Genomic DNA, 27,867 nt, shown 5'->3' with positions numbered 1-27,867 from the left:
ACACCTGAATTCAAAGTGTCAGTTGGTGTATGGTATGACCTTTTTTTTGCAGAATGATATTGGAGTTCAGCTAATGATAAAGTAATGTTTTCATTTGTCTGTTGGTGGAGTACTTCTGCTTCCTCCTTCATTCACTAAAATGTAATGTTGAACTATTTCATCATCTTGTGGTTTGTCTTAATCAAAGCATTAATCATTCAAGTTTAAGGAAAACAACTGAAAGCCCGATTATAATTCAGTGGATTATAAATGATGACAAGATCACAAGAAAGGACATATTCAAAAGTCCTGAGCAGATGGCTTACCTAATGATGCAGATCAGACAAAGCTGGATGTGTGCGGGTACAGATGGCTGTCCATACTTGTTTGTTCATGTCCTTTTTATTTGTCCACTTATGTTGGTCTGTGTTTGTGTAGGTGTACATAAGTATTTGTAGAAAAACCTTGGTCTCCTTTCCTGTGGCAGTCACAGTCTTGTTGTCCTGTGTCGTCATCCTGCCAGATCGGTAGAGCAGCTGATGGTGGTTATCAAATTCCCACTGCTCCTCCGTCAGTCTCAACCATTCTACAAACCTCCTGTCAGCGTCTCGGGAGGCTCTTGTCAGGTTAAATCAAATCAATTCCCATGTCCAAATGATTAGGCCTTACCCAATTGTAAATTACCTAGAACATGAAAGTAATGTGGATGGGATGAATGGCAGGGGGACACATGACTGGTAGAGTCATGTGGTTGTGAAGATTTTTCTGCCGCTTTTCTTCTGTCTAAGCCAAATAAATTGAATATTTTAGCTGTAGTTTGGAAACCTGTGATGGTTACTTTGCAATTATTTTTACAATTTATGGTTTTAGTGCCTACATTATTGGCAAAAAAATTTTGAAATAGAGATAAATAAAAGTATGTCTTTTGAACTAGTAATGACACTGGCCTGGCTAATTGTTATAAAACTGGGGTTGATGTCTCTGTCTTACCAAACCAACTGCTTTCATGAATATGAAGGTCTGCCAGAGACTTTCATGTACTCTGCACTGCACATCCATCTACCAGTATTACAGTAATATCAGACCAACAACCAATCATTTTACCCCCAAGTGAGTCACTTAAATTTTAGCTCCGGTTACTGAGTTTCCCTTCTGTTGCTGTGCCAGAAAATGGCTTTGTCAGGCTATTTTAGCGGAGGCTTCAAAGATTACATTTCACCAGATTTGCTATTCTGGGAGGAAAATTGCCTTTGTGGTGTAACAGGCTTCTGATGGGAAATGCTGGTGAAGGGAGAGAGAGCCCTGGGTCACTGTGACTTTGGGCCTGCAGACATGCAGATATACTGCAAGTCTGTCCTGCTATTTAATGTTCAAAGGCTTGAGTAAACTGTGAGACTCAAACACACAGACAAAAATACATTCAAGCACAAACATTCTCTTATTTTGTTACAGACACTGTTTATTCCCGCCTCTGTGATGGAGACTGACAGATGAACTACTCATAAACTTTGGTCCCACTCTTGCTAGCTGGTTTAATCTGCCTACATTTAGCTTTCCACATAATCTCAAGAACCTTTTTTAATCTGTGGATGTCTGCAAGCTTTCAGTATAAGCCTCTATGACGCCACACTTTGTGTGTTTGTGTGTGTGGTTTTGTGCATTTCTGCTCTGTGCATTTGCTGACTCGATGTTTCTCACCACTTAGTAGTTATCATGAAGCTGGTTGTGGCAGACTTCACACAAGCACCATGCATTATTTAGCTAATGGTCAGGTGGCAGATGCTGGAGTGCTCGTACCGAAACCAGCATCCCAGTGAGCAGAGGCTGTCCTCCTTCATGCGACACTCACCTATTTGTTTTCTGAATAGGATCAGTTATGTTCCTCTCTGTCGGTCAGGGCGGCCGGTGTTGCGTTCCTGGGTATCCTCCCAGTAGTTATAGTCTTTTAGGACTTTGTGTTTGAATGCTTGCGGCCACCCACAGTTTCAAGGATGTAGAGATACCAAACACATTTATATGATCAAAAAACCAAAGCAGAGCATCCACACCAAATTGCCAAAGCAGTTTGGAGATGTATTTTACATTTCAAGGGAAAGCCAGCTTTAAACATTACTGCATATTTATACATTAAATATTAGGTTGGACTTTGAATCACTGAGTTAGGGATTCTTTAAATTTATTGAATTAAAAAAATAAGATTTGCTGCTTATGGGTCTAAAATAAAATTAATTAGAGCATTACTGCCTTTTACCACTTACTTGTTTAATAGACTTTGAATGTATTCTGTCAAATCAGATCTGAAAAACATGGCGGACATCCCTTGTATGTTCGGTGGAAAATGCAATATTTTAAGATAGTTTCAGGCTTAAGTGTCGTTTTGATAACCTTTCTGGTGACAATCGTACATTGTATCTTCATAATCTTTGTTCGGTTTACGTTTATGATCTTTAGTTTGTTCGTTTCTACGAAGATTCTTTCAGGTCTCGATAGAAAAACGTTGGGTTGTTACGTTTTCTACTGTTGCTATGGTGGTTGCTATGGACGCTATCAACAACGAACCGGAAGGAAGTGGACGTTCGGTTCGTGGCTCTTTAAACGGGTTACATCAGACCCTAGACATCAAACTAAGCTCCTATGCAATAAATAATGTTTCTGTTACATTTTTATTGATGTCTTTCATTACAACCAAATTAAATAAAAAGATTGGAACAGATCGATGCATATTAGCAACATTATAAACTATAAAATGTAACAATCCTTGATACATAAAGACAATACTGTACAGTTCATGTGTGATTTATATGATTTAATAATTTTATTTAACAAAATAATCCTGACAGATTAATACTATCTTTTAAAACAGGTTTGATTTGACCACTTTTTTACAACATGTATAATCTAGATTATTTTACAAAACCCATTTTGCTTTTGTAAATATTTGATATAGTGGGTAGATATACATTTTTTACAACCCTAATTATGTTCCCTCTGTACACAACGCCAGACATAACTACCAAAATTCCCATTTCTAGAATAACAGTCAAAATATCCGAAATTAACTGATATAGGTACTTTATTTTAACATAGATCATATATGTACTATGCAATAAATACTTCGGTCACACAAGATCTGTGACATATTCAGTGAATATATCTTTTGTAAGCCTTTTATAATCCTAGTTACAACCTTTTTTTGGAAACGGAAAAGACTACAATTATGGCGCCATTCAGTATCAAGCTGTATGACTTGACGCTGAGGAATTGTAGTCTTTTAGACAAATCTCAGTGTTTCCCTTACCTAAGAAGTAATATATATTTAATTGAGGGTACACAGGGGAGTTTAATTGGATGGTTAACACATTTATGTTATCAGATATTTAAAAAATAATTGACACATTTGTTAAAATGTATTTTAACCATATATAGCAGCTCCCCCTGTTGTTTTGGTGAGCTGACTACCCTCGCATGGTACTTTGTTCCAAGACCTCTCTAAAACAGTTATTCCCATGTCTGTAGCCCCTTTTGTTGCTGAGTTATAAGCCTTCAAACATGCCCTTGGGTCAAGGTTCAAAGGGCATTATTTCAAAATAGGGGTCATGTTGAAACCTCATCTGTTTCAACATGACCCCAACATGAGTGTAACATCACATATGTTACTCTCCAGGATGAGACCTTTCCAACGATGTATGTCGTTCAGCTGTAAGCCAAAAACTTAAATATTCTCATTTCATAGGCAAGGGGTCTTGCAGTCGTACTTTCATAGAGCTCTTTCAAAGCCCAGTACATGAAATGTTTGTCTTTATTTTTTATTTTGTTTGTTTGTTTTGGTGTAAGTATATCATAAAATCTGGGGAACTATAGGCTTGGAGGACAGCCTTAAGTGCTTGGTTTAGAATTATGGCTAAAAGTAAAGATCTCTTATGCTCTTTTCCATATTAATTCATCCTAGTACTTTTTTTTAATCCTTCTTTCCTTATAGAAGAGTTAATCTAATTTGTCATCAGTCATTGTTTTAATATTCAGTTTAATGTCTTTCATAGAGCAACAGGGTTGAACAGGTCAAAAGGCTTCATGTCTCTGCTACGCCTCAAATGGTCAAATTAGCTCTTTTAAGCACCTTTAAAAGGAGTTTTTAACATCAGTCTTGTTCACAAAGCATACAGCATGTAGTGGAGAATGACCCTCTGTCTTTTGGAACATTTTCACACTTTTTAACACCCTTTTTTGATGTTTTGATAAAAGTGTTTCAATTGTGAAAGGTTTGGCAAATTGAGAGTGGGGCCTTAAGTGACTTGTGGGCTCACAAAATCTCTTAGAAGAGACCTAGGAAGTTTTTGTTTTGGTAACAGTTCCCAATCTCACGAACAACTGGTGAAAATTTGGGGGTTCTAGGTCAAACATAAGTGTATGAAAAAGGGATTTAAAATTTGAGTCTACGGAGAGGAGAGAGGTCGCTCACAAGTGACGATTATCAATACGTCATTATTTGATGTCAGTGTCATGCGCCCGATTGTAGTTCTTATCGCCGGCCGTTTACTTTATTGATAGCATTTTCTGGTATTAATCTAATCCGTCAGGATTATTTTGTTAAATAATATTGTTAAATCATATAAATCACACATGAACTGTACAGTATTGTCTTTATGTATCAAGGATTGTTACATTTTATAGTTTATAATGTTGCTAATATGCATCGATCTGTTCCAATCTTTTTATTTAATTTGGTTGTAATGAAAGACATCCATACAAATGTAACAGAAACATTATTTATTGCATAGGACCTTAGTTTGATGTCTAGGGTCTGATGTAACCCATTTTAAGAGCCGCGAACCGAACGTCCACTTCCTTCCGGTTTGTTGTTGATAGCGTCCATAGCAACAGTAGAAAACGTAACAACCCAAAGTTTCTCTATCGAGAAAGAATCTTCGTAGAAACGAACAAACTAAAGATCATAAACATAAACCGAACAAAGATTATTAAGATACAATGTACATTTGTCGCCAGAAAGGTTATCAAAACGACACTTAAGCCTCAAACTATCTTAAAATATAGCATTTTCCACCGAAAATAGAAGGGATGTCCGCCATGTTTTTTTTTTCGCCAGGGGAAAACTGGGCAGTCACGTGACCTGAGGTATGCCTATACAAAAGAATAGACAAAAGGAAACGTAGACATGTCACAATTTTAGAGCCCTTATTGTGAAACTACTACGTTTTGTGCTGTGGACCAACGTAGGTATTACAAATTTTGACATGAGACTGGGTTGTTATAATTGTAGATTGTATTTATTTTAATTGTTGATATTTTGTTTTTTCCTGTTTAGTTATTTCTTTAAAAAAACATAAATGTGATTGATCATTTTACTGTAGAGTATCATTTTATTGTCCATGTGTTCTCAAGAAGTAATTTCTTGAATTATTCCTGAGTGGCCAAAAAAACAAAACGTATCCAACTTTACAGCAATGTGTTTTCAAGAAATAATTGACTTAAAAGAATGCAAGTTATTACAAAGAGGAAAGAAACATAACACTGGCCATTTCTGGTTAAAAAATCACATGTTTAGTGTTGAAATGGTATTGGTCGGTTAGTTGGAGGGTGAGCACGTGACAGGAAGTTATTCTAAAAAGGGGTTATGATGAAATTCTTTTCAGTCACATTTAAGAAAAAAAATGCTACTGCCACACAGCTGGTAGAGTCTCTCAACCATAAGGTCGAGGGTTCGATCCCCAGCTCCTGCAGCAACATGTCCGATGTGTCTTTGGACAAGACACTTAACCCCGAATTGCCCTGTTCTTCGTGGTGGTGTATGAATGGGATTAGTTACTTCTGATGGTCTCACTACATAGCGACCTCTACCATCAGTGTGTGAATGTGTAGATGTGACATGCCGTGTAAAAGCGCTTTGAGTAGTCAGAAGACTAGAAAAGCGCTTTACAAGCTCAAGTGCATTTATCATTTACTTTCTTTATTGCTAGAATTTGTTAATTTATTTTCCCAAAGCCTTCATTTTATATTAAACATGCACCTTTGGTCTATGATAATTGTAGCCTTATTGTTGCATCATTTTGCTTTATAGGGAACCTCAGAGTCATGTGCTATGATACCAGTAGTATGAGGTAGACAGCTCAGGGATAATCAGATAAAGTTCTCAGGGACCTGAAGTATCAATCCAGCCTCTCTCATTATTCTGTTGCATACACAACAAATTGAATAATTTATCCCGTATTTTCACACATTGAGCAGAGTGGCCAAAACAACAAAACGTGTCCAACTTTACAGCAGCTGAGACCTGAGAATTTAATGGTGTTAGATTACAGTCATTAGCCTGGCTTTAGGGGGGAGGCTCAGATGTTTGGACCTGGGCATTCATAGTGACGCATTGTGTTGTATTATGAAGCATCATCCAAAGCTAACTGGAGCACCATTGAGGACTGTCTGGTGTAATTGGGAGATGTTAATTAGTCTATTGGATGGAGCTTGTACCCTCCTGTGTATTGCCTTTGTGTGCTGCCCTTTTCTGTGTGCAAAGCCAACCTAATGCTTATGTCAGTGTAAATGCTCCAGTGTGTGTGTGAGGGAGAGACAAATCATGGGACAGCATGAATGTGTGTCTGTTTGTATATATGCACACAACACTCTAGGGGTCCAGCTAATGAGGCAGTCATTTGTTTAACGTAATCACCCACTAGTTTATGCCACCCGCTTCCCCTGGCACACGGACAAGTCCCATTATAAAAAGGGCGTGTTTGAATCACATTAGCATGGAAACAAACACGCCGTCTTCCTTTTCCCCCTCACCACAACTCCCCAGTCACATTTAGAATGGGACTATCAATACACAGCTGCTAATGCTCCAGCCAAGCATTAATGATGCTATCCACCAGGGATGTGCCATTGGTTCTGTCAGTCTTTACTTTTCTCCATCCCTTTTGGAAAATGACACTTCTATATGTTAAATACTGAATAAAAATTGTTTGACAACACTTAGCATACAGCCAAGTGCTTAGATTTTATGCATAAGCTGTCAGAAAATACTTCACATGCATTGCAGCCACACATGAAAGATACAAAGTGGTGGGATAAAGCCAAAATTGACAGCATAGGCCCTTTTTATTTGTTTTTTTTTTTTACATCTGATGGCATCTTCACGAAATGTAAATTGTTATTGGTCTTGATGTTGGTTTCAAACTGTTTGAAGTTTTTTTCAAAGCAATATAAGTGTGGAGTCAAAATTTTGAACATCCACTGATCCGAAACTTAGTGAGGTAACGGAATTAAATCAGTACTCTGTAGGGTTGGAATATTTGTTGCATGGCTGCTGGCTGTCAGATATTATTATACGTGATTTTATGATACTGCTAAATATTTAGATTCTAATCTTTATCAGGTTTAATATGATTTTAATGAAAATCAAATAATACTGATCTGTTTCGATAGGCAGTGATTATATAAGTCCTGGGCACCCAATATTTCTTGTTTTTAATGACAAAAAATACAGACAAACTCCCTCTCACTGCCTAAACTGCACAGATGTTGCAATTCACATTTAGCTAATTGCATGTATATCTACAAATAAGCCTGTGTTCTTTCTTTGTGGCAGCATTGACAAACAAAAGATCTGATGTTTTCTTAAAGCTTTACTTTTTGATGGATCGTTGAAAACATGGAGATTGTATTGTTTTAAAACATGTATTAACGAAAAGTACTGAAGTATTGAATATTTGAACAACCTCATTTATTTTCTTATCTACACCACAAAGTACAGGTTGTGCATTGCACATACAGTATCAATTATATAGAATGAATACATGCTTTAAGAGCTTTCATAGAGCAATATAGCCTACTACTGATAACTAAATGATCAGTGTGTAGAAGAAATTGTGCTTTTATTATAGTGGAGGTCAGGCGAAAATTTGATGAAAAGTGAATGAAGTCATTTGTTATTAGACAGAAAGCAGACAATCTGCATATCAATTGACAGACAGCTTATCTGATCCTCCAGCTGCCTGTCTCTTACAAGATAACAAACATCAACCCAATTGGCTGAGAGAGAATCAGCTGCCACTAATGAAAACAAGCCTTTCATCACTCCTAAGTCTTGAAGTGAAAATACAGCAGCTGACATTTATATAGCATAAATCTGGCTGGATGTGTGGCTTTCATGTTTTTAACATGGAAAAGGAATAAACAGCTCACATCAAAGATACACATATAATTCTGGCTGCATCTTCCCCTTCACTAAACAAGTGTTTTGTTTCTGATCTACCCTTCATGTTTCAGTTTTCAAAAGTAGGTGCAAATTGTACTTGAGGGAAGTGGAAATTAAGGCCTGGGTGTAACGAATGGATTAATCAGAGCTTACATGGAGAAGGCTGCAGACATTAGACGATTGCAAGGATAACACTGGGATCAGGCTGGAGAAGTTCAGCATGTTCATTGGAATCAATCAAATCATGTTAACCAGAGTATCAAATAAGGAGAAACGAGAACGGGTTGCATTCTGTAGTTACAGGCTGCAGGGTGTAACAAATATGTAGATTAATTTGTTAATATACATATAAAGATTTTGTTTTCTAAAACATTGTTGAGTGGCAAATAATGTATACTTAAATTTAAATTTGGTGTTACAATGTCATCAGAAAATGCCTTCACATCCTACCAAAGCATAAGTCACCATGTACTTTGTCTTCTCTTGTCTTCTGGACAAGGGTACAAAATCATTTTATTACTAAGATTTCCATCCTGAGAGTTAAAGTACAAATGGTCCGTGGCATATCTATGCCTTCAGTTGTGTGGAGGCTAGAAAAAGAGCTGAAGCTGAACAGCATGGACGTTTTTTTTTAAGAGGATGAACAGTGGGGTGCACAATTGTGAACAGTTGATTGAAGATGTGATTTTGTCATGCACACAAGGATCTGTGGCAATGGTGTTATCGAGTTTATTTTTGTGGGAATAGTCAGAATTTTCCCCTCCCAGCCTTGTACACACTTATCCAGAAATGAATGCAATTCTAAGATGACCATGAATTAAATATATCAATCATCATTTGTATAGGGCCAATTTATATCAATCGTTATCTCGAGATGCTTTACAAAAGAACATATGCGACAATATGTAGACAGGATTTCTCCTTTGTATTCCTCTCGTTCCTGTTGCCCACACTTCCTCGCTGCTGAGGTGGAGGTCGGAGCAGGCGACTATACTATACTCTCATTGTATACAGAAATTGTTTGTTTGGACCAGCTTTGCATGTTGGCTGATATATACTGAACTTTAACTTTCTCTATTCTAACCAAGGATGCCTGTTTTTAAATCCCCTTGCCTGACTCTCAGTCCACAAGGCTGGCGAGGAATAGTTCTCATCCAAGGAACAAGGGATTATACTGCAACTTCTATCGCTGTATATCATATACACTGGGTAAAAACATTGCATTCTGTTGATTTTTGGACACACATAAACACATCAGCTGCATCTCTTCCCTTTATTCATTCATTTATGTATTATTATTGTGATAATATATTTTTAAGATTTAATTTTGGACTTTTATGTCAATAGAGACAGGAAAGTAGACATAGCATCAGAAATCAAGGAGACAGAAAGTGAGCAATGACATTCTGGAAAATATCCACAGGGTGAACTTGAAACCGTACTACCCGCTTCGATGACGTGTAGCCTCTGTACATTAGACGTGCAAACTGACCACTAGTGCACCAGCGCCCCACTTCCACATTTATTCATTTCTGCCTCTGGGGTGCCTATGGTAAAGTTGTGCATGTTGCACACTAAAAAAAATAACATTATAATGTAAATAACTTATACCTGTGTATCACATAGACTAATCCACTAATCCATTGCACAACCAGCACAGACATGGAAATGAAAAATTGAAATGAGAAAATGCCCTAAAACTCAGAGAAAGTTGTAACTTCAGCAGATTCAATGCAGATCAGTTATCCTGCGGTAACACAGTTGCTTCGTAGAGATCTATAATATCACATATCATGTTATTTTGCCAGCCCTCTAAAGTATGTTAAAGGCTGTTTTGGCTGTGAAGTGCTTTTGATGTAGCTTCTTGTGAGGAGCAGGTAAAAGAAGAATGTATGGAAAATGTTAAATATTCTACCACTGTCTTTGCTGGATAGTAAAATAGCCTCACAACACAGCAGGAATCCTACTTCAAAAACTGTATCTGAAGTCAGAAGGGGACCTTACCCGCAGCAGAAACAGTCATAAACATCCCCATTTCACATTCTCTAAGATCCAGCTGTGCTTTGTATAAAGGTAGAGAGCATTTTGGAGTCGTATTTATTTATTTGCAAAAAAAAAAAAAAATACATTTGAAAGTTAAAATAGAAGGATTTTGTGGCCATTTCCTCCCATCTGTGATGAGAAAGCAGTTGAGAAGCAGCGGGTAATTTAGGTTGATCCTCCAGCCAACTGGCTGTTGGAGGAGCTGAATTTATAAATGCCAGGATATGAAATGAAATAGACCATAATAACACCTCAAATGGCATCATAGAATATGTAGCCTCTAAACTGGAGGTGCCTGTGAGTTAAATTAGACTAGGCACAAACAGGAGGGATGAAACGTTATGTAACCAGATGAGCATCTGGACATTTTCTTTCTAATTGGACTGATTATTAATGCAGGAGGCCAAGAGGCCAGCTGGGGCCTGCCGTTACCCTTGTGCTGTCCCTCTGGGAGCTGAACTGTCCCATAGAGCTGTGGGCCGAATCAATGGCTCTGAATGGGCCTGCAGCTGTGTCTTTTCTGCAAACATTATCCACACAAGGGAGATGGAGGCTACTTTATTGAAATAGATGACTGTTCACATTAACTGCTGCAAGGATACGAGACAAGAGCCATGTATCTAAATGTGACATAAACATATGGTACATATGTAATTTACTGTTTGATAAGGCATCAGCATCTAATTTATTTCTCTTTCTTTTTCTTATTTATGTCAGTGTCAAATGCTAACTTTGTGATAGAATGTTCAACATAGAGGATTTTTCCATGACTAAGAATCCTTTCCATTCTTCAAACAAGCAAACTGCAACAATCAAAGGCAATCTTAAAAAATGGTTGTAATTTTTAGTTGTCAAACCCCAGTCTGCAAATAATTTAAGTCATCAAAACTGAAAGTGTTCTTCTGCCTGTCAATGATGAAGGTGTAATTCAGAGTGACAATCTTTGTTGGTATTGCCAAAAGCAATTTGCTGAACATATTTGCTGCTTAATGAATTTGAAAATCAAATACAAACAGGGCAGAGTTATGTTAGAAATTACTGTTTGAATACCATAGTGCTATCTATCTGAAAAAACAAGTTGCTGATATACGGCAAATCGGATATGTAGTTACAGGGAAGCCTCCAGTCAAGGTAAATTCATTTTCGCTCTGGGGCTATAGTGAGGGAAATGTAAACTGTGTTTACTCTGGCAAATACAGTGTCATAATGTGATTAATACCAACAACCCAGCCAAACAAGGCTTTCTCAAATTAGGGAAACAGTTTATAATCCGACAGCCATATCATTTGAATGTCTTTGCAAGGTGGAGGTGATGATGAAAACTTTGTGTTATTGAGCTTCTTCTGCAAAGTATAACAGTTCCTCCAAATGCAGTGTTTCAATGTTTGTTTTATTTCATGAAACTCCCTTAGTCGAGTGTTTCTCAGAAATGTTAAGCAACGCCACAATCCACAAACACTTTCCCGCAACTAGGTAAAAAATGTATCCTTGATAGTATTAAACTGTCAAATCTTTTTCTTAAGCTAGCTGCACGCTAGACGATTTTCAAATCCTAACCGATTTTATAAATGTGAGAAACCGCGGACATATGGAGAGTTCCAACTGATTTTTAACATTATAATCCTCCCAACACACACACTAGATGATACGGCCAGACCGCCAGACCACACTGATGCCATTTGTAATAAGGATTTTCTGATTCCACAGAAACAAGATCTCACAGAATCTTGCGTGATCAAAAGTGACTTCAGAAGAAAACAAGATGAAATGGTGACTGCATGATGTCTGATCTGTATATGAGTCTTCTATGAGCCTTACTTAAAGATCACAGGTATAGAAAGTCCAGGGATGTTAAGAGCCACCTCTGCAGTGTCCCTACTCCCGCTTGATTTGGGTTAAAGGAGTTTACAGTCCTGGGTCCGTAAATACGTGGTCCTAGTCTTCACGTCCAGAACTGCAAACAGCCGTTTCTTATTTTCTCACTCCCACACTCAACAGTTGATGCCAAAATGTGCTGCTACTTGTTAGCACCAACCCATACACTCACCTGTTACATCTAACACCACTGTAATTTCTGCCCAGGCCCTTTCCTTGTCGGTCCTATCGTGGTATGTCTTGCATGAGACAGTGTTGGTGTCATTTTTCCATGAGCTGGTGTAGTTCAATATTCCACTTGTCTGGGCTCAGTTTTGTTAATGTTCAAGCCATGTTTGTGATCTGTGAAATTAAGCAACATCCGCTTGGTGATGCTCCCGGTCTGCTGGTTCTCATTAGCTGTTGCGGATATTTCCGTCATAGGTAGGCCAACCAGGAATCTTAAATGTTCAAGATCGGGCGAACTCCAAATCAATAGGGAGCACTACAGACTTGAGGATTCTTTGGACAAGAAAATCGGATATAAATTGGGCCTTAAATTGTCTAGTGTTTACTAGCTTTACCTAATAGTTTTGTGATGCAAAATCTTGCCAATCTATCTTGCCATTCCCTGCACACACTGTCTCAATTCCCTGCATAGTTAACTTCATCGTTAATTTTGTACTTGTATATTTCCCCCTATTTTTATTTATCTTATCTAATCTATTCTGTTTAATTTGTATTTTGTATGACCTTTCTTGTCTTTGCTGCTGCAACGCCCGAATTTCCCCTCTGGGGATCAATGAAGTACTATCCTAAAATGATTCCACTTAATACACCATATTTAAAGGGATACTTCACCCGTTGAAACATGAATCTGTATTGACATTGGGTCATATATGTAGTAGAAATGTGAAATAAATTTTGAATTTGGTGCCTTCTTGGCCGAGAAAAGGCAGAAAGTGTCTTTTTGGCTCATGTGGATGAGAGACACCAAATCCCAGAATGCACAGAACCGCAGGCCACTCCCACTAATCAGAAATACTTTATTAATCCCAGAGGGAAATTTAATCGATACAGTTTCTCCAAAATATACAGTATAGCAGTAGAAATATAATAATAAAAACATTTACAGACATATTTACTTCAACACATAAGACCATTTCCTCAACTGATTCCGAAATTTCTTGCAGAATTGATCTTGGAAATTCCGGGCAGAAAACAGACTCTATGTCTGTGTCCATAGGCAAACAGTGAGAGCACCGACACTACCAGCCCGCCCCAGCTCGAGCCGGCCCGGGCTCCTCGTCTTCAATGCCGCCGACAGGCAGGCATCATGTCTCGGCTGCTGATTTATTACTCAAAAGAATGGGGTTTTCATTCTCTTGTTTCTTCCCTCCAAATTTCAACTTCAGGTATTTACTTTATGCTTTAGTTGTTTTGTTTTCTGCATTCTCTTAATTAAGTCTCTATTTTTTGACTTGCTCCTCAGTTTTAATCTCGTTTTTCAGCTTTCTGTTCCTTGTGAATTGTAGAAAGGTTACTTTATGTGGATGATCCTATCATTTATTTGTTGTTTGCCCTCCCAATCAGACACATGCAGCTTATGAAATATGTTGAGTTTTTGGTTTTCTAGATCTAGAGAATAACATCCTGACATTTTCACCTGTAATGTTGCAGCAGTATTTGCAATTTAGATTCATGCAAAGATTATCAGCTGAGGCAGTTTCTTCCTCTCACTCTGTTCCAAAGGGACTGAGATTTGTGCTTGTTTCTCCTCATACTAACTCTAAGGTCATGACATGATTATTCCAAGGCAGACATGGAGCTTTGACCTCTACTCGCCTTTTTTCAGAAAATGGCACTGTTTCTTGACTTAGCCAGCTGGCTTTTATCTTGCCCTAGACTTAAGTTATGCTTTAGTCATACCACAAAGCAGGGCATAAACTCACAGACCCTAATATTCTGGTGACCTAGTGATGCTTGGCAGGCAAAGTCATTACAGCAGTATATCTAACTTTGTGAAATATTGTGAACAATTTCATTAATACCCTTGTGCCACAGGTTCTTTGTCTCCTTTTTATTTGCTCTAGACCATGGGGTGCATTGCTCAACCCATCTCAGGCCTGCCCTTCCTGTCTGGGCCCTGCCCACCACCTCCTGGTATTGGAATCTGTTCACTACCTTCCTCAGCCCTCCATTTTCCCGTTGCAACTTGGACCTGAAAATCTCTCACTGCTGTGTCTGAGGAGTCCATCAGTTCCATCTTCTCTCTAGATTCTATCCATCCTGCTTAAAGCTGATGAGGTGACTTCACACAGCTTCAGAGACCACATTGTCCTTAGGTCTAGGGATGCATGTAATACCATACCTGCCTAAGGTAGCCTGCTAACAGCTACTGTAGGTTGGCTTTTCCCATTCCCTTCTCTTAGAGACTAGCTGTATATTTGCCTCCCAGAACTTTGTATCCCTTGGTTCTGTGATGCAAGGGATGGTGAAGGTGACACTATCATTTTGTAGCGGGTTTGACAAGGTTTTAATTTTGGTGTGCCAGTCAGAGTCAAGTCTGACAAATAAAAATTAAATGCAAACAAAAAATAGTCAACCTGCACAAAATATGAAATAAGCAAGCGCCACAAAACAATCAAACAAAACAGCAAGGTGATTTCAATAATATATATTTTCACAGGTATCAACCACACTGCAAACAAAATGAATGTGCGCACTGTGTGTGCGTGTTCACAGTCTGGGTTTGTAAAGCAAAGTTCACTCCCTTCCGGCAAAAGTCCGCTCCGGTATACCCACAACCCACAGTTTAGTCCATTTCAATCCAATGTTCAAACTACAAAACAAAAACTCCGCTCCGGGTTTTACCGCGGCCTCAAAAACAAATAAGGAAACAAACTCAAAAGAAAACCAGCGTCTCTCTTCGCGTGCAACAATCAAAACACAAAGAAACAAAAGACACACCAGGTACTCACGGTACCAAAGTTTTTAAGTCAGTCAGTAGGTTTAAGTCAGAGTTGGGCTTTTCTCCACCGGCATCTCCTACTCCAGGGAACAGCTGATCCACCCGGAACAGGGAAATAACAAACAGGTAGTCAGTCGGGCCTGACAGCAACGGACCTCCAGCGACGAAGATTTTAACAAACGGCTATACACGAACTTTCAATCACGCTCTGTGCCAAGGTAACACTTCTCCTTCACTGACTTTTTTCCAATGACTGTCCGCGCCGATCACCGGTGACTTGCACCTATACAAATGCCCTTCCTGGAGGACGGATTCAGACTTCGCGGGCACTGCGGCTGTTTTCCATTGGAGTGTGAGATGAATGTGGGTGGATGACGGAGGAAGCAATGAATGGAGGTGTGTACAAAGAGGATTCTGACTCTGCAGGTGCTACAATTTCATTTCCCTTTACCAAAAGAAAGACTCCATGACTTGCATGGCTTGAATTTCATCCTTGCCCAGATGATCAGTTCATCCAACTTTCATGAGTATGGATGTACATAATGCAGTATGGAGCAGGAAAGTGACATTGATGCTAGTTATAATGGAGAGATTTCTAGCAGCTGTATGGGCAGAGCACCAGAGCCTTGTTGATTGGTTTGTCAGTCCATCCATCTCATTGGTCCTAATCTCTTTTGATGGATTACCATTGTATCAGAATTGCCAAACTTGGTTGAAATACTCATGTCTACTCTGAACAAATGTTTAATCTTCGGTGACTCCTGAACTATAACCAGTTCTCCAATAATTTGGTTTATCATAATAATATAGGAATGCATTACCGGCATACTTTATCTGTACCTTGTGCTTATGGTTGTTTAGTCAATTGTATCTTGCAACAATTTTAACTGCTAACATGGTAACCTGCTAAACACCAGCGTTATAGCTTTGTCATATATTAGCATTAAGCCGTTGGCTCTCAGTCTTTTTTGAAGAATGGGAACAATATCCTTGCTCTTGTAGCAGAGAACATGTCTTTGTACACTATACTTGTCAGAGCGATGTTTGTTTTCAAATACCACCCCATCTCCTATATTTGGGGTGGGTTAATCCCAAGGACTAGGGAATACGGTTGCGTTCTTGCTTCAAAATTATATTTGATGTCTCCTTAGAAAAATCTGATTTGCAGTGATTACTGTGTTACCTTCACTAGCAGTGGGGCAAGCCATATAGTCAGCAATGTTGAAATCTGTACAGGTTTTGTCAGATAGGCACATGTGTATAGAGGGCGGTATGCCACCATAAATTAAGATTATCCTGTCTATGAAAACAAAAGCAGTTTAGTTGTTAGGTTTCTATCAAACATTCAACGTTGCATTGCTACAGTGAGTTCAACGGTTGGTCCCATGGTATCGGATAAAAAAAAGCCTGTACCTACAATTTTTTTGCTGCATGCCATGTACTGGAGCTTGAATGCACTGACATGACTGCAATGTTGCCAGGAAAATACTGGCAACAACACTTTTATTTACAAAAGAATATCATGTTTTTTGTTGTTGTTTTCTTGAAAATGGTCCACCCTGAGAATAGACAAATCTGAAGGTGGTAACCTGCTGTTTCTATCTGACATCATTGGTCTGTTTTTTTGTAGAAGACAAAAACAGTTCTGTGTTCAAATAAAATGCCCTAAGTTGCACCAATAATGCACCATCTTTACAACTGGTATAAAACTAACTGAGCTCTATCAAATCATCTCTCCCCTGACACCCTCTGTCTCTCCTTCTTTTTGTGAAAAGGTATCAGCTGGCACCAGCATAATTAGAATCTTCACAAGCAGCGTCTGATTGACTTTCGACAGGCTCCGTCAGGCTTTTCTTTTCGGTCTTGAAATGGAATAAACTGTCATCCATTTGTCTAAATGAGGAGATGCTGAGGCTGAAGAGTTACAAAGTCTGCTTTGTTGTAAATCTCTCACACTTTCCTCTTATGATTTCAATGTCGGAGAACGAGTGATTGAATATGCTTGGGTTATTAATGGAGTGTGGAGGGGAGTCATTTGCTGGCACAGGATTGTGTGTCAGTAGCAGCAATTTAAGTGTTGTTATGCACACTGTCATCCTTTGGCAGGGCAACTGTGGAAGCAGTCTGCCGAGATTTTTCATTTGTCTCCCATCATTTGATTTGAGCTAATTGCAGTTTTTGCATGGCTTTGGAGAAAGAAGTAAGAGGAGGAGGGGAACAGCTATCATTCTCTAATTTGTGCTGGAACCTGTCTGACACGTAAATTCACATGCCAGATGAGAGCAGCTTGTTCTCGTTTAGTGAGAGAGGACAAGGCGGTTATAAGAGACGGCTGGACAGAAAGGACAATTGATGATCAATCAAAACAGAGTCAGAGGAAGGGTAGGAGATATTAGAACTCCTGATGCAACTCTGATGGAGAGAAGAAAAAAAGAGCAAACAATTACTGTAAATAAATATATTTAAAGGTATATTAAAACCCAAACATGTTGACACTTCAACAGTTGTATTGTTGAACAAAATATTGATTACAAATGCCTTGTAAAAAAAATAACATAAATCTCAACTCGATAAATGTAACAGTGTGGTTTTATCTCACAGGGGGGACTAAAATCCTTGAGTACACCATGAACTTGGAGGCTGCATGATAGCTTTCCTGGCAAGGTTGGTTTATTTTGTATGGAGATCATAAACTGTTAAAAAGGGAATCTGAGCTGCAAATGCTCTTACTTGGCCATTAAACAAGTAACACAAAATAAAGTATCGAAAACACATGTAGAAAGGTTGGACAACAAATTACAACTTCTCTACTAAGGTGAACAGACAAAAAACAGACTAGCAACCTCTACTGCCAAAAAATGCTGACTCGTTGGATGAATATCATTGAAGTCAAGGAGAGCCCCGGAGTGACAGAGAACAATGATCCACAGGATTCACATCTAACACTGAGAGAAGTGGAGAGACAGCCAGAGAGACGATGAGAGGACAACAGGAGAATCAAAAGAGGGAGAGGGACAAAGTGACACAGTATCATACAGCAGACCTAAAAAGAGACATTTATGGTGCAGGAAAGCCTTGAGGCTTCAGCTCTACTAGAGAGGGTTTAATGATGCCAGGTCAGACCTTTAGTTTGTTTACAAAGACATCCACAGCTGTTTTCACTATTTCTCGCTTCCTTTGCCATGCTAGAGGGTACAAACTGAACTCTAGAACTACAGTTTCCAACAATGGTACCTTTTGTTTTGAATAATAGTAAGTGTTTTGCATCCTAGCAGTTTAAAAGTGAACATGTGAGTAATGTATGAGAGAAATGTTAGGGAGGTGAAACAAAGTTTCTTGTGGCTTATTGGAGCCTACCTGCCTCTGCGTTTGGTACTGTTGTTTTAATCTCTGGACATATTTAGGCCTTTCATCTAGGACACAGGTGTAACAAGTGTAGAAACAGACTTGTGTTACTAAATGAAGGTCACAGAGCTCGAGAGCAGAAAGAAGGTGATTTGCAATTTCTGTAACCTTGACCAGACAAGTCAGTCTCATGATCCGGAGGCAGTGTAGTGAGGCTGAATTCTTTTTTATTTTCATAAGAATATGGAGTGCTCAAGCATGCTGTGCTTAATACAAGAAGCCTTTTTATTCACAAAAAGTACAAGCACATTTCAGCACAGACTGCGTAAATGACACTGACCTCTGCGGCGATGCTGCAGCATAGTATCTATTACAAGATGCTGTTTTTAACTGAGATGACCACCTTAATTTAGCTGAGACTCTGGGTGACCTATGACCAAACTGCTAGATTGGCTGCTCCACTGTGCTATTTTAAATATAGGAGGCTATCAAGTCCACTCAGTCAGCTCCCTGATGTCATGCCTCTAACTCTGCCGCCATTGACTGCTACTTTATTCTAATGTTTGTTAGCTGGAAGGTTGAACAAATGGTGTGTTCAGTAAAGTTAGGTATGAAAAAATGTGTACATTTCTAGAAAGAATGATGATATTTATTAATATTGATATCATTTTTTAGTTAAATTTAAGACATACTAATCCATCCATGCGGAGTTGTTCTCCATTATTTGCTTTGTCTGACCTGCAGACCAAAACACTAAGATAATAATAATGTGTGTTTTTTCTGGAATAACAGTGGTAATACAAAGTAAGATCATCCTTGCTCCCCAAATGTCATTGCAGAGATAAAAAAGTGGAAAAAATAAAATATGTGGCTACTATAAGTGGTTACTGCAGACACAGCCATGAGCCTCTCTGTCAGTTACTTGTCAGCTCTGGATGAAATGACACAAATATTTGGCAGAAAGAGGTATCGGCTTGACAAGGACAGTTGTGGAAGAGCACAGTGGCAAATAAAGCAAAAAAGCTTTTTGGCAGGGTTAAAAACCTTGACAGTGTCATGCCTCAAAGATCACTTACCTCTCTCTGTCCATCTGCTGTTGTTGGCAGTGTTTACTCTTAACAGCACTTCCTGTTGGTGGCAGGCAGACATAAATGTCAACACCCAGTAACTGCACCACTTAAAGACCCTCTCCACCTTTTTGCCTAGCAACACATTGCAGTGACAACTTACATCAGCGAGCGTGCTGCCTAAGTCCTCTGCTACAATCCTTTCTGCGGCTATCTGTAAATTTGGAAAGCCTTAGCATGGAATACAGAAAAGTCACAGGAAATGCTAAAAGAACATTTAATTTGGCCCGTTTTGTGATTGTTGGTTCATCCCATAAGGGAATATTAAGAGCAGCTGTGCTTAGATCTGTGCACTTGCGTTCCAATCAGCCAGATCACATCACTTTAAAACTGAAAAAGGTTAACATACTACAGCATACATGTAGGGGAAAAGAATATGTGAAAAACAAAGAAGCAACGATTTGACATCAAGACTGAGATTGCATTGCGGCCTATAAGTACGTTTCATTTTTTTTTTTTACAAACTTTCTCGAGGTATTTCTTTTTGTACGACATACATGAATAAGATAACAATGTAAATTCATTAAGGTCGACATATTTTAATATGTGGGGTGCCGTTTAATGTGTGTAATGATGTCAGCACTTACAATTACATAAACCCACTGAACATTTTCTGATGCTGCAAACCAGTGCTCTCCCAGTGTCATTATTAACCTTTGTATGTGCTGTCTGGCTTAATACTATATAGCTAACAAGCTAATTTCTTCACATCTAGTCGTCATGATGTTGTGGTCTTCCTCATTTGCAAATGTAATTTCTCTTTGTTAATGGCCACCACTGGTTGCGTGACTTTAGAGACGTGTATTTATTATAGGCATTAATGTTTGTGTCATTTACTACATAAGAGCGGCAACGAGGAGCTTAATTCCTCCTGACTATTTTTTACAACATTGTTCACCATAACAATTTAATACGTGTAAAAGAGAGCAATTGTTTTGTGTTCACAATAATAATCCAATTTTCCGAAGCAATAGTACCCTTTTTACATTTTCCAAACAAGACTTTGCGGGTAAAGATAGCACAAAGAGCCATCGTCTTTCTTGTCCTCCCTTTTGTGTGAATGCTGGATGGCATGAATATTGAAAATTTTACTGTATTAGCTTTGGCGAATAAACAGTTATACACTGTCAGAAGCAGAAACTCCCAAAATAGGATAAACACGTTGTTATTCATTGAAACATGCTTGCTTTTCAGTAAGGGGGTATATCAGATAAAACTGGATCACTTTCTTTGTTACTATGGAGTAAAGGCGTAGCATGAAACACGTCTTTAGTAATTTAGTTTTCTTTGGGTGGTCCTGAGTTTGGTATAAGAAACACAATGTCACATCAAGTCATTTTATTGGTTTCTAAATATTAACTTTGGCATCAATATTGTTAAACAAACAATTGCACTTTTTATCACCAGATGGTACAAAAGAAAGGTCATAAAGTGACAATATTACATATGATTTTACAGCCCTATTATTTACTATACCTTCATTTTCATTTCTATTACTTTCTTCATAATCCCATAAACTGCACTTTTTTATGACAACTCTATTAGTAAGTCGGGCTTTGCCTACATTTTCCATTTAAACTGCGGATGCTGGTGACACATTTTACATGGCCTCTAAATAGGTATTTTTGGGGGGTGGGGTTGTGGCATTGAATCCTTATAAAACCAGAGATGTGGATACGAATCATGGTTAATTTGAAAAAATTGAAAAAATCAGTTATTGGGATTTATCTAACAAATAGCCTGAATCTTAAAGATATCATTAGCTCCCACAAATAAAAGACAATATAGTTACATGTCTAATAGGCTCCTGTATTGACGTATATATTTCTCCTCTGGATGTCAAGACTCTGTTAAGGCTAGTTCAAAGACATGCATAGCTACGTTGGGTTATATGGGGATGTTGGAGGCCCCAGATATTAGAGTAAATGCTTTGTCTTGTTGTACATTCGCTTTGCTGGAAGGAAATTACTTCACAGCCACTGAGTTTTCCACTCAGTTCTCTCATGGCACATTGACTAATGTGACCGCTCCAGAGCCAACCACCAAACCAATATTTCTCATAGGAGCTTGTTAGTCATGGACCTGCAGTGACCCAGACGTCCTTGCCTGTTCCCTCAAAGCTAAATAAAAAAGGTACAGATTAACTTTTTTCCCCCTTAACAATATATTTTTTTACCTCTTGGGGGATTTTCCACATTCACAAATAAACCAGTTTAATATCAGTTATTTGAGGTTATTGCTGTTTGATTCATGACTCCAAAACACGTTGAATAGAACGATAATTCTGTCTGCGTATAAAACACATTTTAGAAATCTAAAACCAAAATTATAGCAGAGTTGGTTGGTACACTGTTTTGGGATTGATCCTTCATCCTTGACTACACTGTTGAAGCCAAGATTCTGATTTGGGCTGACTGTTTGCAATCCCAGCCTGCTGCCCCCTGCTGACTTTTCAACAGACCGACCCCCTTCAGTCCCCTCTTTCACCCATTAGCTGATCGATAAGCTCTGAGGCACACCTGAGGCTGCAGCCTCAATGCTGCTCCTTCTATTGAGTGCTTTGGTGCAGTGATTAAAGGCCTTTGTCAGACTTTGTAGAACCCAACAGCCATCACATGTGCATCTGGAGATGTTTTGTGGTTATGGGAAAACTTTTGAACAGGCTATTCAAGTCTTTATTTTACTGTGTGTGTATGGGAGTACTTGGTTTCAGGTTCTTTTGTGCGTTTTGTGTGTGTGTGTGTGTATCTGTGTGTGTAAGTGAGTCAGAAATTAAGGAAAAAATCAAATACAGAATGAGGCAGCCAAATGAGTCATTGTTTAAATCCAAAAGGACAGTTCATACCCATGACCCAATTCATTCATATTATTCATCTCGTCTCTTTAAATTTTTATGTCAAGTGAGACCCCATTAATAATGTACACAGGCCAATGGGATATATTAACCTTTTAGTCAGTGAGTTTAGAACTTTGAGCAAGACAACTGTTTTTGTTGATTTTGTCTGAAAGAATAGAAAATGGTAAATGGACTTGAGCTTTTATAGACCTTTTACACCGCAGGCCATACTTACCCTTTCACACACACATTCACACACTGATTTGAAGGCAGAGTTTGCTATGTAAACTAATCCCATTCATACACTGCCAACGAAGCACCGGGAGCATCTTGGGGTTAAGTGTCTTTCCCAAGGACACATTGGACATGCGGCTGCAGGAGCTGGGGATCGGATCCCCCCACAATCCAGTTGAGAGATGACCGTCTCTACCAAGTGAGCCACACCCGCCCGGATTGATTTGCATTTTCAGTAAAACCTGGGCTCTACCTATGCACCTGTCAGAAACATTCACTGACTTATAGCAGTAAAGTACTGTGAGGTGGGGATATATAGATTTATTAAAAATAAAACAAGTTTTAAGTTTAGCTTAAATTTCCACACCAATTAATGTCAATTGTAAAAAAAAGTAAGCAAAAAACAGCCATGTTCTTGTAATTGAATGAAATGTTTCAACTTCAAACATGGAGATAAGTAACCCATGCAGTTAATGCACAGAAAGGATCATGTTCACTAAAAGTAAAACAAAATTAAAAGTTATAGAACTTTTTTGTTGGACTTTACTGTTAAGTTTGGTTGAAGTAGACCACAATAATTATAATATCAATATAATTTGGTAACAATGAACCTAAAGTGTACCCTGTTTTTGCACATGCATTTTATGAGGAATTAACAGCATGGCTTGCAATTCATATCTGTTGACCTCCAGAAGTCAGAGGGAGCACCACCATGATCATTTGGTATTCATGATGCTGAATTTTCCTAGTCGATGATAAAAGTGCTGACTTGAGAAAAGATGTTGCACAATGTTTAACAGGGCTCAGAGCCCACCGAGGTTTATGTCTGGCAGTCTGTTGGCCTTGAAAGGAGGGTAAGCGATCCTTTACTGGTAATTTGTTTTGCTGTGTGAGTTATTGAATAAGAAGTGCAGCACTGGGCGCTGTCATGTTCCCTGAGCTTCATGGAACTTTGGTAACCTCTGTGATTTGTTGTATCCACACTCTGGAGGAGGTGTGCTCTTTTCAATTTAAAGTGTATCTTGACACAGAAATTATTTATGTAGCAAAATACACTTTTAAGAAGCTGAAAATTCAACACATTTCACTACAGTACAGATCGTCAATAATAGACATTGAGGAATGCTACAAGGCTACAGTTTGATGCTAGCACTTACATGTTGTTGTTAACATAATTCTCAAAAGAGTTAGTCAGTGTCCTCATCATTAGCGTGAACTCCTTTTATCTTCAGGCCTTCATTTAATTTATGTGCTATTTATTTATTTGTTCATTTATTTTTTACAGGTTTTTCTAAACATGTCAACATCTTAATATGAATGAATATGAAGTGTGATCATTATCAATTCTCCTGATCTTTATTAAGATCTCATATGCTTAAACAACACAAAAAACAGCCATTGTCTAATAATTCTTTGTTGCAGGCCATTGTTGTAATGGTGCCGTGCTGCAGCTTGATACGGTTTGAAAGGCCTCTTTACAATGCTAAACTCTTATCACACATTCATGCAATGGGGCAGCAGAGCACATGCACATATCTGTACCGTCACCTGACATCAACGCTTTAATATGAATACATGGGTACAGATAAGAGACTAAAGTATATCAATTACATTTTTGATGAATTAACTGACACAAACGTGTTTTCTATTTAGCATGTCAGGTATAGATGATGATGCATAAAGGTTCTGTTTGCATTTACAAAGATTAAGCTGTTATGTTTATTTGGACTATAACCCACTTCCTCAGCTCATAATCTTACATTATTATTTTGTGTAGCTGATGAATACAATAGTGTGATATTTGAAAATATCAGCTCGAAATACACAGTTATCAAAATAATGCTACTATAGATGGATTTGTAAAAGCGGTTTGAGTAGTCAGAGAAACTAGAAAAGCATTATACAAACTGAACCCATTTACTATTTACCATACTTGCTTTTTCTATCATGTCTCCCTTTCACCTGTACCTTGTCAGTTTTCACACAGTGTCTTTTAATGAGCAACATTTGTACCTGCTTCCAGGCAACACTGGGGCTCATCTATCACACCATACACAGAGATGTATCTATACAGAGGTATCAAAATTCCTGCATTGGCAGATTCCTGTGTTTCCTTCATCGCAGCTTTAATTAGCAAGAAATATCCAATTCATGTGTGCAAACAACTGTGGTGTGTTTTGACTAAACACATCACTCACAGCATGGGTACATTTGCCCAAATCCCACTTGATCATTACTCATTCTGATCCAAGTTCTTTCTTGTTTGAGTTGTTTGAAGCCTTGGTTTTGGATTTAGTTCTTTTTGTTGTTCTTGTTGGACCATGAGCAGTTAGCAATTATCGAACTGAATGAATTCACAAAAATAGCAAACCCTGGCTTATCCCAGGGATTTGTTGTGTGATTTCTGACCTGTGATATGAAAGGATTAACAGAGCACAAAACACAAAGAATATGTTGGAGAAGAGATTAATATCAGAATACACTATATTGTATATTATATGGAACAAATAATTCTGTACAACATGAGAACTACATTTACCTCTTTTGACTTAAGCAATAAGCAAGTGTTCAATTTCCAAATGTGCATTATTGTTGAACCATTTTTTTTACACAGTTTATTACTCCCTGTTGGCCAATACCACCTTAATATTGAACTGCATGCTTTGCCTGGACAAGTCCAGACTCCCCACTAAACTTCTAATGACTCAGGCGGTTTAATGTCTTCATTGTGGAATTAAATCCTTTTACCAAAGACTCAGCCACATCAGTGTGAAGGAGAAGACATGTCCAGTTTGTTCTGTTTTGTTTTTCACTGTCCTCTCCTCATGTGCTTCACCTACCATCCAAACCCTATAAAACTAAGATGCCTGAGAAGGGCACAAGTCAAGTCCTTTATGGACAGTTACCTGTTATATTAAGGTCCTTGTAATAAGCATTTATTAACAGTAAATAAGTCACTTGTAGGACCTAGTAGGATTCTTATTAGCATAAATAGTATTAAGTGTTGATGAAAGCATGTAACAGATGTGGATTTGATTAAAAGATACTTACAGGCTCTAACAAACAAACAAATTCAAGCTTTTCAAAATTTGCAAATTTTGTCTCATACATACAACTATGCTTTTACACAGATTTGATTGGATATGTTGGTAGCCATGTGACGCAAAATGTTTTCATGATGTTGCTTATAGGTAAAGTTAAAGATAATACTTGTATTTGTGATTGCACTTCTTTTTTCAAAAACGAACAAACAAATTTGATAGACCATTTATAGTAGAGGAACAAACCCCCCAAAAAGGCTTTAGTTTTCGAGATACCCCTACCCGAGGTAGAACAAAGCACGACCATATTTTTTCATAACTTGTACATGTCTAGTTTATGAAACGGATTGTTGTATAAAAATATTCTACTGCAAAATAACTTTTTTGGGATGTTTTATGCATCTTACCAAAAAACGAAAATAGGTCAAATTAGGGCTTCTCCAAAAGGGACAGCTCTAGCCTTTTCACATGTATCTCTGGGAATCGGAATCACAATTTCACCAAATTTGGACAGGATGTTCACAGATAGTTATTAGTTACAATTATGCAAAGTTTTTATCAATACCATTTTCATTTTTTTAATTGTTCACACTTGAACACACATGTAGTTTAGGCGGAAATTGAAAAGGTATGTATATCAAAGTCTGTAATTTTTTAAGTAACGACACCAAACATTAAAATATGTCATTTGTATCTTCTTTGGACTGTTATCTCAACATAAAAGCAAGTTATGTGACTTTACACTTGACCCTATGCTGTCACCAGCCCCTAACAGGAAACTAGTGCAGCCAGGATTTCAGGGCGACCTGGTACAATGGGGCCCTATGGATGTGTATGTGGGAGGAGCTGGCAACAAACAATTGATCAAGACACAATGTAATTGTATTCTGTAATATATATAAAAAAATAATTAAACATTTTATAGTTATTCCTAATACATTTTGTCTCATATTTTCTATCTTACATATGATGACACTCAGAGTCAACCTGCTGTTTTCAACAATATTGTCACCTATAACATTGTTTCTATTTCATTCTAAAAAATTAAAGCATTGTCTTGACATCAGTTGTGAAATATTAATGAACTAAAAAACAGTATTGATATACAGTGGCTACGGCAAGTATTCAGACCCCTTTACATTTTTCACTCTGTTTCATTGCAGCCATTTGCTAAAATCAAAAAAGTTCATTTTATTTCTCATTAATGTACACTCAGCACCCCATCTTGACAGAAAAAAAACAGAAATGTAGAAATTTTTGCAAATGTATTAAAAAAGAAAAACTGAAATATCACATGGTCATAAGTATTCAGACCCTTTGCTCAGTATTGAGTAGAAGCACCCTTTTGAGCTAGTACAGCCATGAGTCTTCTTGGGAATGATGCAACAAGTTTTTCACACCTGGATTTGGGGATCCTCTGCCATTCTTCCTTGCAGATCCTCTCCAGTTCTGTCAGGTTGGATGATGAACGTTGGTGGACAGCCATTTTCAGGTCTCTCCAGAGATGCTCAATTGGGTTTAGGTCAGGGCTCTGGCTGGGCCAGTCAAGAATGGTCACAGAGTTGTTCCGAAGCCACTCCTTTGTTATTTTAGCTGTGTGCTTAGGGTCATTGTCTTGTTGGAAGGTGAACCTTCGGCCCAGTCTGAGGTCCTGAGCACTCTGGAAGAGGTTTTCTTACAGGATATCTCTGTACTTGGCCGCATTCATCTTTCCTTCAATTGCAACCAGTCGTCCTGTCCCTGCAGCTGAAAAACACCCCCATAGCATGATGCTGCCACCACCATGTTTCACTGTTGGGATTGTATTGGGCAGGTGATGAGCAGTGCCTGGTTTTCTCCACACATACCGCTTAGAATTAAAGCCAAAAAGTTCAGTCTTGGTCTCATCAGACCAGAGAATCTTCTCTCATAGTCTGGGAGTCCTTCATGTGTTTTTTGGCAAACTCTATGCGGGCTTTCATATGTCTTGCACTGAGGAGAGGCTTCCGTCGGGCCACTCTGCCATAAAGCCCCGACTGGTGGAGGGCTGCAGTGATAGTTGACTTTGTGGAACTTTCTCCCATCTCCCTACTGCATCTCTGGAGCTCAGCCACAGTGATCTTTGGGTTCTTTTTTTACCTCTCTCACCAAGGCTCTTCTCCCACGATTGCTCAGTTTGGCTGGACGGCCAGGTCTAGGAAGAGTTCTGGTCGTCCCAAACTTCTTCCAAGGATTATGGAGGCCACTGT

At 38.4% G+C, this 27,867-nt stretch overlaps 1 protein-coding gene across 7 annotated transcripts in view; it reads left to right on the top strand.

Moving 5' to 3' along the window:
- LOC109993169 (kazrin) overlaps nucleotides 1-27,867 on the top strand; it is a 132,899-nt gene that overhangs the window by 25,778 nt on the left and 79,254 nt on the right. Inside the window, exon 1 of one of the 7 annotated variants that reach the window (XM_065961794.1) lies at nucleotides 14,965-15,452. The exons of the other annotated variants lie outside the window; for them this stretch is intronic. Within the exon in view, the coding sequence (XP_065817866.1) occupies nucleotides 15,428-15,452 (25 nt within the window). The 5' untranslated portion in view covers nucleotides 14,965-15,427. Of the gene's footprint in view, nucleotides 1-14,964; nucleotides 15,453-27,867 lie in introns of those variants that run through there. 7 annotated transcript variants of the gene reach the window in all.

The sequence above is a fragment of the Labrus bergylta genome, chromosome 12 (assembly GCF_963930695.1).
Source record: "Labrus bergylta chromosome 12, fLabBer1.1, whole genome shotgun sequence".
Taxonomy (NCBI): Eukaryota; Metazoa; Chordata; class Actinopteri; order Labriformes; family Labridae; genus Labrus; species Labrus bergylta.
The sequence above is the reverse complement of the archived record's forward strand: the minus strand, read 5'-3'. Positions and strand labels throughout refer to the sequence as shown.